This window comes from Chelmon rostratus, chromosome 19 (genome assembly GCF_017976325.1).
Source record: "Chelmon rostratus isolate fCheRos1 chromosome 19, fCheRos1.pri, whole genome shotgun sequence".
NCBI classification, from domain to species: Eukaryota; Metazoa; Chordata; class Actinopteri; order Chaetodontiformes; family Chaetodontidae; genus Chelmon; species Chelmon rostratus.
Genome location: NC_055676.1, coordinates 362,462 through 376,825, shown reverse-complemented (window position 1 = coordinate 376,825; position 14,364 = coordinate 362,462). Strand labels below are relative to the sequence as shown.

Below are 14,364 nucleotides of genomic sequence, written 5' to 3'. Positions count from 1 at the left end.
ATGTCAAACTGGTCAATGTCCGGTTGTCGACTCTCAGCAGAATTAATTCTGATTCGTCTCTTTCAGGGCTTCTACTCACCACCAAACATCAGGACGACATAAACCATCATGCAAAAATGAAACACTAAATAGAACTTCATGCATGGAAGCTCACAGACAACGTTTTCAAGTCTCAATACAAAACATTTGATACTCTTTTATTCAGTTAATTTGCTACTTACAAATATTTTAAAAAGTGCCTATGCCATTCTCAGCACTACATTAGTATTACAGTGGTAACCATGGAAACAGGCACCCATCCTGTTTGTCATCTTAAGTGGACATTTTTGTCAATTGTGTCAATATATTCCTGAAAACAGATTTTCTTATTTATTCTTAGTTAATGTCCTAAACCTAAGATAGGGAACATTGTAAACACTAAACTTGATTAACATCAGAATATTAGCATGCTGATGTTAGCATTTATCTCAATGCTCCACTGTGTCTAAGTCTTGCTTCTTTTTTCTTTTTTTCAGTGTCATAGCTAGTAGTTATATTTCTATATATATATTCCTCTTGGACTTTCTGCCTTCTGAAACTACAGCAGTTTCATTCACACCATCATTTAAACCATCAGTAATTCAATCTGTGTTAATTTTCTCATATCACTAATCAGTTGTTAAATTAAATCATGCTTTTCAGTTAGTTTTATGACCAACAATTGTTAACTCAATTATACAGGATACACATTTTTTTTAGCATGTTTTGTTTGTAAACTCTCTGTCATTTTTGAGATTATAGGATGTCTGTGGAGATTCTGTGGAGATTGGAGGTTATAGGACGGCTGTATGGTGAAATGTCATGAATCTAATTACTGATGAAAAAATAATCACAAATACATCATATATGTTGAATGTCCATTTATTCTGAATCTACACATTTGAACATACTGAATAAAATTAATTTACATTAATTTACATCTACACAGCATAGATTATCTTTTAGATTGTACTGTACATTACCATCAACATTGGTAAAGATCATGAGACCTTTGAGACAGGCCCTACAAACATACACAATACAGATGTTACAGTCACACCAAGAACAGTCACAGCAATCTTTTGTGTGCCTGTGATGCTGGTGTGAGCAAGGCCTAACTCCAGAAAAACAATTCTGACTATACAATTAAAAAGTGTACCTGTACATTATTAGGAGAAAAGCTTTGTTTACAGTTCATACATGCTTCATGTAAGGCTTCTCAAGAAGGTAGTCGCCTTGACATCAACTGTCCCAACTCCTCTGATCCCTGTGTGCAAGTCAATGAGCAAGTCCGAACCATGAACAGGAGCAGAATTCCTGACATCAAGTTTAAGGCTGATGTTTTCTGCCTGAGCTCTATAAATTTCAACATTTGTTTTTTTGTTTTTTGTTGCTGAGAGTGCTATTGTCAAATCAATGCTGAACAGGAAAAACCAGTAATTTTAAATGAAAAACATTAACATGAATGACATGAATTTGCTGACATGAGACATGAAACTGTTCAGTTTTGTGTGTTGCATTTAAATGTCCTGACCTATAACTTCATGAGACAAAGCGCTTTGACATTAAGGCTTTGGTATGATTTAATGTTACACTTTTACTGAATGAAACTCACTCAGGAAAGACAACAATGCTGGAACACTGCAGTTCACATTCACATCAGCTGTTCCAATGTAACACTGGCTGATACAAACGAGTGGCAGTTTGGCATAATGAGGAGTGACAAAACTGTGGCAATCACTGCCTGACAATGGGATTTGACAAGGGTTGCACGAGGGTCTGTAATTAATTGTTGGATACAGTATACAGTATAGTATACTTTTCCCCTGTAATTTTTTGCACAAAAATAAACACAATACATCATTGTACTGTTGCTGCTTAAGTGACTGCTTTCCAGCTTTTAAAGAGGCAGAGCCAGAGCTCACTGTATTTGCTGGGGATGCTCCAAATCCCTGGTCCCTGAACTATCCATCATTTGATCAGCATTCAGTTTAGTGTCTGTAAAACCAGAGGGAAAAACTGGACCAAACAAACTGTAACAGAACCCAAAATGCCTTTCTCACCATCTGTCTGAACTGACGAAAGATGAAAGGTAAAATGACACGGGTCATAATAAAACTTACTTTGTTTCCAGATTGTTGGTCCACCCTTCTAAAACTAATGTAGTCTAATCCAACATCTCTGCAATAAATCCTTCCTTCCTTCCTTCCTTCCTTCCTGCTGTCCATACTAAACTGCATGTTTTACTGCTGAGCAACATTACAAAAAGAAGAGCTCACAGGTGACCACTGCAATCAATAATGTTGTAATGGCAATATTTTTAAAAATAATTTACTCTGTATTTTCCTCTCTTCATTATGTTGTACTGAACTGTTTCTGTACATTTTACTGTAGGGGTGGTGGCAGTAAAAAGGCAAAGACACTACTTGTGGCATTGCAGTGGTCTGGAAAGAATTTGGGCTGCAACTGATAATTATCTAACTGGGTTAATCATATAGTCTGGGAAAAAAAAAGTCAAAATGTCCTGCTCCATTTCCAATGAGTCCATATCTTGTTCTGTTTACCAGCAAATCAGTTCAGTTATTTTTTTTTAAAAAAGCTGTTTTTTTCATAATTGAGAAGCTGAAACCAGAGAATATTTGGCATTTTTTAACGAATTGTTAAATGATTAATGCCTTATCAATCACCTAATTGTTTCATCAACTGAAAAAATAAAATGCAAGTATTGTTAAGTATGTTTTAACACATGTTGCAGTACATCTCCTGAAGCTTTTTTTAATGGAATTTTGAAAAAATCAGAGCTGATGATTTTGCAAGGTTAAAGATTGAGTTAGCAATTCTTTCTCTTCCCTCCCACTTCACTGCTTCCTCAGAAGCTCTGTCCACCAAATCCACGGACGCTACACACTAACAACTGAGCTAGCTGGCCAAAACAGAAATATAGTGGAATCCAGAGCCTCCTTTTACCAACGATAAGTTAGTCTCCATAAGTAATGTTACACAGGTGAAGATGTTTCTTGCCAAGGTATTGACACATGTGATGTCTACTGTAGAAAGTAAAATATTTTTATATCAAGTTGGCAAGGTACTATCTGCAATGTTATTGATGTTTCATTCCTATCATGGAGCAGCTCTGTTCCTCATGAGCGAGAACATGAAGAGGGACAGTAGCCTGCAGAGGAAGGGGCAGAGGTCAGAGTGCAACTGGTTCCCCTGTTGCTGATGGGCTGGAATACTGTTGTGTCTGGATTGGTTGGGGCCACTTTGTTTGTTTCCCATTTAGAGATCCAGGGCTGTGTATAAACACTGGATTTTTTTTCACATGCACAGAGAAGACAGCTAGTGGACCCTAAGAGATATTCAGTGAATTTGACAAAAACCATACTGGAATTAGAATCGCTGACTGCACCTTTAAGTAAACCTGACGCAGAACAGCAGCAGCTACTCACTTTGCCAAATCATTCAATGAGTTTTGATATGTCATGTAGTTACAAACAAAAAACATTTTTTTTTACACCAACTAAAATAACATACACAACACAGCAAACAGAACAGGTTTTTTCCTGTTTGAGGATCATCACCAAGTATGAGATGGCCAACAACTTTCTATGTTTCCTTCCAGGTCAGCATGTTGACTATATTAGCTCAGCTACTGCAGACAACAACAGTATAAAGTAAGACTCCATTCACTGTGTGCAGTCACAAGTTGAAACTGCAAAGTTTACAAAAATCACACACATCCTTTCAAAGAAAACTGAGATATTGAACACAAACAGTAGGGTGGGGGTATGAGCCTTGTCTTGCACTGGGTTGCCATGGCAGCAGCAGCACTGTTTTGATACATTAATACAGTAGAGGCCCACAAGGAGGTATATGAAGCCAAATTAATTCTGTCAGTTTCCTCTTCCTGTCACTGGATGCCAGCTGCTAGCAGGAAATCTGCTTTTTAAACTTGATATCAGCAACACTCAATGTAAACATCTGCCAGTCCTCCTCCCAAATACACAACTGTCCAATTTGCACAAATGCAAAAGTAAAATATGCAAAAACCTTAAGTTTGAAATAAAGGATTGCTAAATCAAATAATTACTGGGATCAAAATATACCCTGTGGTCAAATATAGAGCAGAATTTCCTGCCAAATAGAGGGATGATGGGAAGGGTACAGGCAGTGTCTTCAACTGTCCACATGCCTCCACTCAACACTTCGACTACTTGAGTATATTGTGTATATTGATTTTGAGGTGACATGGTCATCTCCTGCTAGCCTTCTGACCTCTAGTGTTGTATAGTTATTACAGTTGCCAAACTGTTGGACCTTAATACCTCTCAGAGGTAAGCTGAGTACTCTCAGTTGCTGACGGCAGCCTCAGCACCAGCAGCGGCTGTCGGAATGCGAGGCATCTTCTTGACTGGACTCGGGATGTGCTGGAGGAGAAAAACAGACCATGAATATGAATGAACTGTTGGTTTACAAAGCACTGAATGGTATAAGGCCAAAATACATTTCTCCTCTGCTGCTGTCTTGTTGCTCCTGTCTCAGTTTGTTTGAAACGTGTTGCTAGCATCAAATTCAGAATGAGCTTTATTTACAAAAATCAATGAGGTTGATGAGGCAAACTTTCAATATCTTTGTACTGTTTTCAGCTGTACAAAATGAATTAGCAAGTTGTCACATTCTGTTTTATTTATGTTTTACACAGCATCAGAACTTTTTTGGAATCAGGGATGTAACTTCACAGGTTTTGCAAGTATATTTCTTTATTTTAGTATTTTCATTAGAAGCCTCACCCTGTTTTCTAATCTGTGCCTGTTTTAGTTTGCTGTTGATGACATACAAACAACATGTCTATTGTTGTCACCAGGGACTTTCATGTAACAGAACAAACCAAGAATGTCCAATCTATCAATGTATGATGTTGTCTTGAAGGACAGTTCTGGTTTATTACAGCTTGGGTTTAAATTTTTTTTTGTCTATCATTTCATAATAACTGATCATCTGACTGCTGGCATTTCATGACCCATTTGATTTCTTTTTAGTATTATCACCGTGTTCCCAGATTTCAGCAAAATATTGATCAAAACAGAAATGATGGGCAAAATTGAAATGTAAAAGATCTTAATTGTGATAAACCAGAATTATCCTTAACTCAAACTGCCACACAAGGTCAGATTAGACACATTTCTCCACATGGACTCCCATATGTTCTCCACTTCAACATCAGTTTCTACTACCTGCTGATCATACACTCCATTTACAGATATAAAGGCTGTCTTGTAATTCATTTGATCTACATTATATCTAATGTTAAAAGTAGAAAACATTGTCCGAATGTTTACTCATCGTGTACCTCTGTGGCAGTACTGGAGTGAACAAGTTCTTGCACTGCTGACAGGTCATTATCCAGAGGTCTTCGGGCATATTCCCTGCGGTGTTTGTCATCCACTCTTGTCATGTACCATGTCCCCGGGAACAGATCCTCCACTGAGCCTCGAGGGACATAGCTGGCTGTACAGACAGATTGAAAAAAAATGACACACCATCACAAGGTGTTATGCTTCTAATGTTTCCAGTTACTTTGATTTCTTTAATGAGAACTGCATGTCATGTCTTTGCTGGGTAATATCCCATTGTCAAGGGGACAAAATGAATAACGTGTCATTAATCTCTAACCAATATTACTGGCAAACACAACTCATCTTAATAGAAAACAAATGAAAAGCCTCTCTGCTCTGATGTCCACTGAAGTCATGACCGGGCCTACTCTGCCTCTGATTAGCAAGTACTTGTTGGGGGGATAAATACAGTATTCTGAATTTGACTATTTTGGTCAGACAGTGATATTAATGAAGAAAGCCATTGCCAGTAATTTTTTTATTGCAGTGGACTAAAACAATGAGGCAATCTTTTCTGTATTAGTACAGCTTTTACAAAAAGCCAGTATCACAGATACATAAAACAATTACAATGGCTCTTCCATATTCGGACAAGCACAGTGGTGACTGTCATACCTAAGTGGTGTGTCTCCTCTCTCAGCTTCATGTTCTCAGAGAAGACAGCAGGTGATACCTTCTTTCTTGAGTCCAGTCTGACCTTCAGGTCACTCAGGCTGGACACAAGTTTGTCTAGACCAGATCCTGAAACCAACAATGAACAAATCAGATTGATGAACACATAACCATTTTGTCCTAAGATTTTATCATTACTATACATTGCAGTTTCAGCCACATCAGACAACTGAAAGGACTCAACACTGACTTACCAGGTGTATGGTCCTGTGTGACTCTAAGAGAATACAGAGTAGCAGCAAATCCTGAACCATAGGAGAACACACCAATCCTCTGCCCTGCTATTTGTGAAGGTGCATGTCTGCAACACAGAGACAACAAAGGTTCTCTTTACAGACTACAGCACTGAGATTCAAATGCCTGTGCAAAGTGTTAGGGTTATGAAAACTAGCCACGGATGTCAATGTTCACCAGTGACTTCTGTTGCCTGAATGTGGCCTGTCACGCTGAAAAGATGACTATGGGGAAAGACAGACTACCTTATATACCAAAGTGTCAACAAGGAAGTTATTATTAAAGGGGTTTAATAGGATTTTGGCCTGGACATCTGTGGCTCTGTCTTGCCTCTGCCATATTCAATGTCCACGGGAGGCATTTCAGAAGGAGTGTTTTGAGCAATTTGCGTTGTTTTGTTCATTTTTTTCCTTTGTTCTGCTTCAAGAGATAATAGAATTTAGTAATTAAATAAAATAGATGAATGAAAGAAAGTCATACAAAAGCAGACACTCAGACATACTGTGCAATTAGGGAAGCTAGGCAGCCATAGACAGAGGGGGTGTACATGTTTCCATTCTGGTTGGAGATAAGCAGGGAGCACTTGGTCTTCTTCTCAAAGAGATCTGCACTGGCCTTCATGAAGGCCTTCTCCACATCCCGGTCGAAGTAAGTGTCTTCTGGGTGTACATCTCTGCAATCCAAACACACAACAGCAAAGTGTTTCTTTGTGCTGTTACAGAACAGAACTCAGTTGTACATTTGAGGAATCCAGATCCCCAGTAGTTATGCTATGGGTTATCTTAACTGTAAGGTAGGGAGGCCCAGATTCATTGTGTGTAAATTGTTCTAGGATATTTTTCAAAAATATGCAATCGGAGGATTGGGATTACTGTGCACAGCATTTATAGCCTAGGTTGCCACATGGTGGTGTTCTCAATCCACTACAAATGCAGTCAAACTGAACTTTAATAGTATTATGCCAGCTGCTATAAGAAAACAAAAAAATTGCCAGTATCAGTATCTTCATGTCATAAAGCTTTTGGCTTTTAGCCAAAGCTGGTCAGGAGCAGGTTTTAAGTGTCTGAGGCAGACTGTATCACCAACATAAATCAACAAGCGTCAGATACTGACAGGCCACATCAGTACTCAAGTTTTACTTGTGACTATAGGCCTTCAGCTATAGCTTTACTTTACATACAGCGAGGAACGTAAATCTATTTTAGGACAGCCTACTTTCTTAAATGTGGATGTGCTCCATTAACGAAGAGATCCTTTCTTAGTCCTTCAAAGCAGGACTTTAATCAAGAGGCTCATTTTAATGAAGGACCGAAACCTTGTATGCTGTCAAGCTGGTCTATTTTGAGTGTACCGGAAGGCATCAAGGCCTGTGAAGGGTCCTGTCTCAGTGTTGGGGCTTGGGTGGCTCAGAAAGTCATTCAGCATCAGTCTAGCCAGCGACTTCTGTACCAGCTTGCAGTATGGAGAATGGAAGACGAGATAGCCAAAGTCCTCCAGGCTGAAGAGCTTCTCTGAACCCTCTGTCAAGAAGAAGAATGATTATACCACATAAGCCTGGAAAACACATTTTCCTCTTTTGAATGACTGTTACTTGTTTTAATATATATATTTGACAAACTGGCAAGAAGCCATAAAGTATGCATGCATTGACCATAACGTCAGCCAATTGCCACATTTTCATAATTCTTAACACACGAACATACACCCACAGGACATATAGGCCCCCCATCCTGTGTTAATCCTTCACAGAATATCTGTATATCAGTACATCTTGCCTCATTCTGTGGGACCTCTTTTACAGGTCAGAGTAGGTGAATACCTAGGTGACTTAAGTAAAATGATAAATAATGATTTTACTTCTGCATGGTACAGTTGCAAAGAGCAGGGAACAGTTTTTACCCAAATATTTAGACTTGCTGTTATTAATCTGCATACAACTCTCATCTTGTTGCACCTCTCCTCCCGCCTCTGCACACTGTGCTAGGTACAAAAATACCAATGTGACAAGCTCATTTCAAGGTCAGGAATACACCGACAACATTAAGGGCTGAGGTGTCTTTGCACTGACATCGATACACAGCCGTGTCAAGCCCAGAGAGTAGGGCTGCTGGTGTGCTGCTTATGTATGGTTTATCGGGTCTTTAATAGCCTCATGCTCTCAGATACTGTAGATGTTGAGACATCAGGTTAAAGGCCCATCTCATTAGCTGCTTTATGGTCACTGAACTTAGGCAAACTTCTTAGCGACGTCCTAAACCCTCTTAACTAATTAGTCTATTATCTGACCAGTCCCTCCACAACACTCCCCTCTACATGTATGACAGTAACAGCACCTTTGCAACAGAAAGCTACTTTGACAATCAAATTCAGCAGGGTACAGAAGATGCATCACACCGTTTCTTTCAACAGCAATATTACAACTGGTCTTATTATGTAGCAGTATTATATGTTTTTTTTCTGCTGGAACCTTAGATCTAGGTTTTTAAAAGTTCTTCAGCTGTATGATATTTAACATGGAGCAACAATAAAACTGAAAGTGTAATTTACACAGTGATGTCTGCATCTGATGAAGAGAGATTTGGCTTTGAAATGTTTTCTCACTGCAAGAAGAATACAAAGCAAGCCTACATGGAGCACTTTGAAATGTTGGAAGATCTGTCTATATTGATCATAGATAACCATTTTAACCCACCTCTTTGCCACTGTGCGTGGATCTTGTTGCGATACACAGAGTAGCAGCGGTCCAAGGCACTCAGGTAGCACTGTATCGACAGCTTGCCATCCACCACAGGGTACTCTGACACGAGGTCTGGCTTGTAGAAGTCATATGCATGCTGCATGTGGGTTCCTCGCAGACCTGCACCACAGCCACAGCAGTTATCTGGGACATGCTTACACTACACTTAAACACACACTTAATTCAGCTCCTTTTATACATGTATGACCCCTATGTATGTATGACTGCACTGTCTGTGCAAAGCTGGCTATATTTCAGACATATACATGTATTTTCAAGGATAAATTTGTGTTTAATTGTTCTAGTTTCTGGTATTCAGATGTACAGTTCAACACCTAATAGTACAATAACTCATCTAATCAGGGCACACTGTAAAAAGCACAAAACTGTCAAACAAAATTACAGATTAAAATGGAAGACAACAGAGAGCCTGGCTCTCATAGATAATAATCAATCAATATTAATCTCAAATAAAAACTTCAGTGACTCAGTACATAGGTTAACTAATCAGTTAACACTTCAATAATGGCATCAGCTAAGTAACAGTGGGGTCTTGTCAGTAAGTCAGTCAGCAAATAGTGCTAACTAATAGCTGTTGCTTAACTAACCTCGTTCAAAGGCCAGAGGAGCGTTAGGCCCAACAAGCATGGCCACTGCACCTGCACCCCCTGTAGGCCGAGCACTTCCTGTAGCGTAGACAGCAATGTCCCCTGCTACAACCAAAGCATAACGTCCTGCAGAGAAGAAACATGAGAAGAGAAATAGCAAGACTGATTCTAAAAACATATATACACACACACACATCACTTCTCTCAAATGGAATCATCAGCACAGTGGCGTTTAACTCGACACAAAACTGTTGCAGCAACCCACTGCATGAGTGTAAAAAGTCATTTCTTGCAATGATTAAGGCTCATTAAATCCTAGTCAACTAAAGTATATAGTCATTCAACTGAATGAAATCTTCGCCATCTCTGACAAAAGGCAAGCTAAACGGGTACTGTCACTAATGCTGCTGCTCCCACTGCTGAGCAGGAATATGTGGTGAACTTTGCACCGGCTGACAGTGAGACAGTAATGCTTCAAGCTGTACAATGTTTGGTTTTGTTACAAATGCTACAGGATGCTTGGCTAAATTAAAAATGCAGGTTTTCATGCTAAAAATGCTTCATCTTATATACAGAGAAATTAAGTTACTCTGTTAAATTAGTGTCTAAGTATATTCTTTTATTTTTACTCCAGCAAGTAAAATGGCTGCCTGACATACCTTTGTTTTTAATTTTGGAAATAAATGAAGACTTAATTAAATAAAAAAAGACATCATTACAACAAACACTAATGTTAAAAGATCAAGTACAAGGAAATTTTCATATTGTAATTTACATTTCAATTAAAAAAGTTGAACAAATTATGTACAAAAAATATAGAGCACATCCAGAGTATCAGCAAGGTTGTGCTGAGTTGCAGTGGAACAGTTGCACATTTTGATAAAGTAACCTCAGTCTCACTTTCCACAACTGAAAATAAAAAAACTCAGGGAAACGACTAGGGGCCACATGTTTATACAGAAAATATGAAGCTAATTTAGCTCTAATCTCTTGCAAAAGTACAACAGATTGATGATGATTGAAAAATATAATTTTCAACTTCTTACTGATGTATAACTGTATAAACTGGTATCAGGACAGTCACTTAACTTTATGTTATCTTAAAATAAGGATAATTATGTTGCTAAAAAAATTAATGAAACACTCCCTAATGAAAATAAGGCCAAAACAAGAGGAAACATTTATCAATGTAACACAGAATGGAAAAAGGATTTCCCTAACTTTCACCAAGCAACAGCAGCTCTTGTTCTGTGCTGGTGCAGGGAAGCTCCAGAAAAGGTTTGAGGAGATGACCTATTTGAGTCCTTTAATTAAGTGCTGTCTGCCCATAGACCCTTGTCGTTGCCAATGAATCTTTTGCATTCTGTTGAACAACAAAGAGATCTTTTGGATTCCAGTTTTTAGTTATTACACCGCTTCCCATGTTTTTGTGTGTAAATAACTAACAGAACAAAAACACTTTACAGATTTATGCTGTATGATCAATATGAATTTAATATAAAGCTAAAATAAATTTACTGAGAATTGTACTGCTTATTTGAAGCATAATATATGGATGTTTTGTATAGCAAGAGGTGTGTTGTCCCTGCAATTTACCAGTATGGGCAAATGAAATTGCTCCTGATTAGGGTGTGAGTGTGGATGGTTGTTGTTAGCTTGGTTTCTAGGGAACAGTGACAGTATATACTAAGCAATTAACTTTTTTCTTTTTCCATCTTTTTTGTGTTAATTAAGTAAATAGTGAAAAGCCATCAACACACATTAACCCAAGTTGGTTCACTCACCATCCCAGGAGCTGGACTCCACCCAGTTGACAGCATTAAAGAGTGCTGCTGTACCGCCATAGCAGGCGTTTGTGGTGTCAATGCCTTCCACATCTGTATTGCCAGACTCCTCAAACAGCTGCATGATGACTGTCTTGACAGACTTCGACTTGTCAATGATAGTCTCAGTGCCGACCTCTAGTCGACCCACGCTGTCATAGGACAGACCATTTCGCTCCATTAGCCTCTGGACCACCGTCAGGCACAAGGAGTTGATGTCCTCACGGTCTGAGCAGAAGCCCATGCGAGCTTGGCCCAGCCCAACAGTGTATTTACCTGCTGGCACAGCATCAAACTGCTCCAGCTCGGCCTGGTCCACATACTGGGAGGGGAAGTATACTTCCATGGCAATAATGCCCACATCTTTGGGCCATGGTCCCAAGCAACTGATTGGAGCTGATCCAGGCATCTGCAACGGATTGAGAAGGATTTTTATGTTCAGCATCATTTTACTTGGATAAATATATGTGTTGATAATGTTGGAGAACTACAGCTTTGAAAAGTCTATAGTAATTAACTGGGAGCCTGCAATGCCTCCTGTCAGCTGGTGTTAATATGGGTACATTAAAAAAAGCAGTTAATACATACACCACTACAAAAAGCTACACATGCACACCCCTCAGTTCGCAAAACTTTAACAACTGTAATAACATTGTTCATAAAAAGTGCAAGAGTTCGTGCATCTTACTGACTCTGCTTGAAGAGTACTAACCACTAAATATATCCATCCAGAGAGTTAATGTAATACACCATCACAGGGCAACAGTTGTCTCAGAGTAACATAAAAAGCAGAGCACCATCAGCACGTTAGCTTTTCCTCCCACTTGACATGTTTGCAGATACAACTTCTCAGTAAAGTAGAATGCAGAAAGAAACTAGTATTTCAGTAATATCAGTCAGATTAATATCTTAAAGGAACAGTTTTTAGCTAATGCAAGTTTAGCTAACGTTACCTGAAAAGGTTATGGAGAACATAGACCAACTAGCATGTTAGCTAACATCGCTCCACTAGCAGACACTTGCTGCGACGGTTGAGATACTATTAACTGTTACCTTTACTTTGTATTTATTTACTAACCAAACTAATTAAACGCCAGTCCTGTTGCACATGCCACTAGCTCACAAAAAGACAGACAACCACGTACAAAGTTGTTAACGTTAGCTAAATGGAAAGGATATGAGTAGTGCACTTTCAAAACTGATTTTAGCAAGGTTAACGTAATGAAACATTTGTTAGATCTAAAGTTTGACAGCTAGCAAACTGTTATATTGCTTATTACAGGCACCTTAACAACTAGCTACAAAAAGCTTGTGTTTGGGAGAAAGAGACCAGGTTAGGATAGAGGAGAGAAAAACTGGGTGAAAGTGCAACGGAATCCCATGTACTTCAGTGGTTTACGTCCGGTATCGACATCTGCAAACCGTTATTGTGTCGCGCTGAAGGGACCCTTATGTTAAAAACAAACAAACAAACAAAACATCGATTTGTTGCCTAAAGGAATATATAAGTATGGTTTTAAAACCCCAATAGTTCTATTCAAGACAACAAATTTCACTGACACGATTACGACCAGCTAACGCTAGATTGCCACCCGGACCAAATAACTGACGGACCCGTGTCTAATCCAACACATGGGACTAGAATTTACTTACAACAGCTTCATTAAACGTTAGCTGACTTGTGTCTAATATTACTCGTATAATGTACTACAAATGTACTAAATAAGTGAGTTACTTAGCGAAACACGGACTCAACATTTCTACTTCAATCTTAAAATTCCACACTGGCATCGGAGATAACAGGCATTCGTCGGAATTTGTATACAGAGCAGCAGATAGTACATGAAGCTTCTTACCTGTGTCTGAAGTTAACTACAGCAATGAAAAGAGTCACTACTTCGTAACTTGTTTCTATCCCAGCAGTACTTGTCACTCCGGTAAAGTGTATTTATATATGACGATGACAGAGCAGCGTACACCCTGCACTTCAGCACTTGGCTTCCTGTCCAATCACAGCTCACGGACGACATGCGGCGCTACCAAGTCCCGCAGGTTTATGGCCAATCGAAGATTTGGAATCACAACACGCGCCAGAGTTGTACCGGCGGTCCAATGGTGTGAGATGTACGATGTCTGGTGAGATAGTGGGAGCCAATCATAACAGGAAAGTAATTCCTGGCGCGGTAGACACTGCAGTGGCTAACGCTTGAATTACGGCACAGCGTGCCCATGGCAACAAGCACTCATTCATACAGTCAGGATGAGCAGGAGCACTACCCTGCCTTTTAAACAATTTTCATACAGTTTCCGGTGATGACCATCGGTGGCCAGTAACTAATACTTAAAGCACTCTATTCCCAAAATGAATTACTAAATACTATAAATAACCATACTATTATATAGAATTACATTTTATGTAAACCCTTATCGGTTGATTGCAGTTGCACACCTTGTGGATTATATTTAAGAAGCCCTATCTCTTGGTCTATTTATAATTTACATGTCAGGCCATTTAGAAACATTCAAAACAAACATCAACTTAAGTCATACACCTTTTACGCTAGTTCCCAAGTTATTTTAGTTCTACACATCTGTAAAATGTCACCCAGTACTTAAGTATTAGCTACAAAATATTATTTTTCATTATTGTTAAGTATCAATATTATATATATTATATTAATATCATTTATATTAAATTGCAGGATTCTAATGCATTACTGTATAATGTGTAGAACATTCACTACAGACAAAAATTAATACCAGTAGCAGGGTCTTCAGATGAGAAATCCTGAATACCAGCAGAATAATAGACTGTGAAATTTTGAAGTCTTTGGTTTGGTTTTGTGTTACCATAATGAGAGTGAGCCCTCAAATAA

General features: G+C 38.8%; 1 protein-coding gene across 4 annotated transcripts; it reads right to left on the bottom strand.

Moving 5' to 3' along the window:
• Positions 1 to 893: 893 nt before the first annotated feature.
• Positions 894 to 13,482, bottom strand: hmgcs1 (3-hydroxy-3-methylglutaryl-CoA synthase 1 (soluble)). 4 transcript variants are annotated; one of them, XM_041960855.1, is made up of 10 exons: positions 13,345 to 13,482; positions 11,450 to 11,897; positions 9,666 to 9,791; positions 9,013 to 9,177; positions 7,672 to 7,840; positions 6,823 to 6,993; positions 6,281 to 6,387; positions 6,030 to 6,155; positions 5,369 to 5,526; positions 894 to 4,445 (listed from the first exon to the last, which is right to left on the bottom strand). In XM_041960855.1, exons 2-10 carry the CDS (start codon positions 11,895 to 11,897, stop codon positions 4,368 to 4,370), a joined length of 1,548 nt encoding a protein of 515 aa, XP_041816789.1. In that variant the 5' UTR covers positions 13,345 to 13,482; the 3' UTR covers positions 894 to 4,367. The 4 variants fall into 4 exon arrangements, with proteins under 4 accessions (XP_041816789.1, XP_041816793.1, XP_041816790.1 ...); XM_041960859.1 differs by lacking the exon at positions 13,345 to 13,482 and adding an exon at positions 12,875 to 12,892; XM_041960856.1 differs by lacking the exon at positions 13,345 to 13,482 and adding an exon at positions 12,442 to 12,796.
• Between the last annotated feature and the right edge of the window lie 882 nt (positions 13,483 to 14,364).

Excerpts from the sequence above, each read along its gene's own strand:
- hmgcs1 (XM_041960855.1), bottom strand. The coding sequence starts at position 11,897 with ATGCCTGGATCAGCTCCAATCAGTTGCTTGGGACCATGGCCCAAAGAT. Across the intron at positions 9,792-11,449 it reads GGAGTCCAGCTCCTGGGATG|GACGTTATGCTTTGGTTGTA; the intron begins GTGAGTGAACCA and ends TCTTCTCTGCAG. Across the intron at positions 4,446-5,368 it reads ACTCCAGTACTGCCACAGAG|CACATCCCGAGTCCAGTCAA; the intron begins GTACACGATGAG and ends TTTCTCCTCCAG.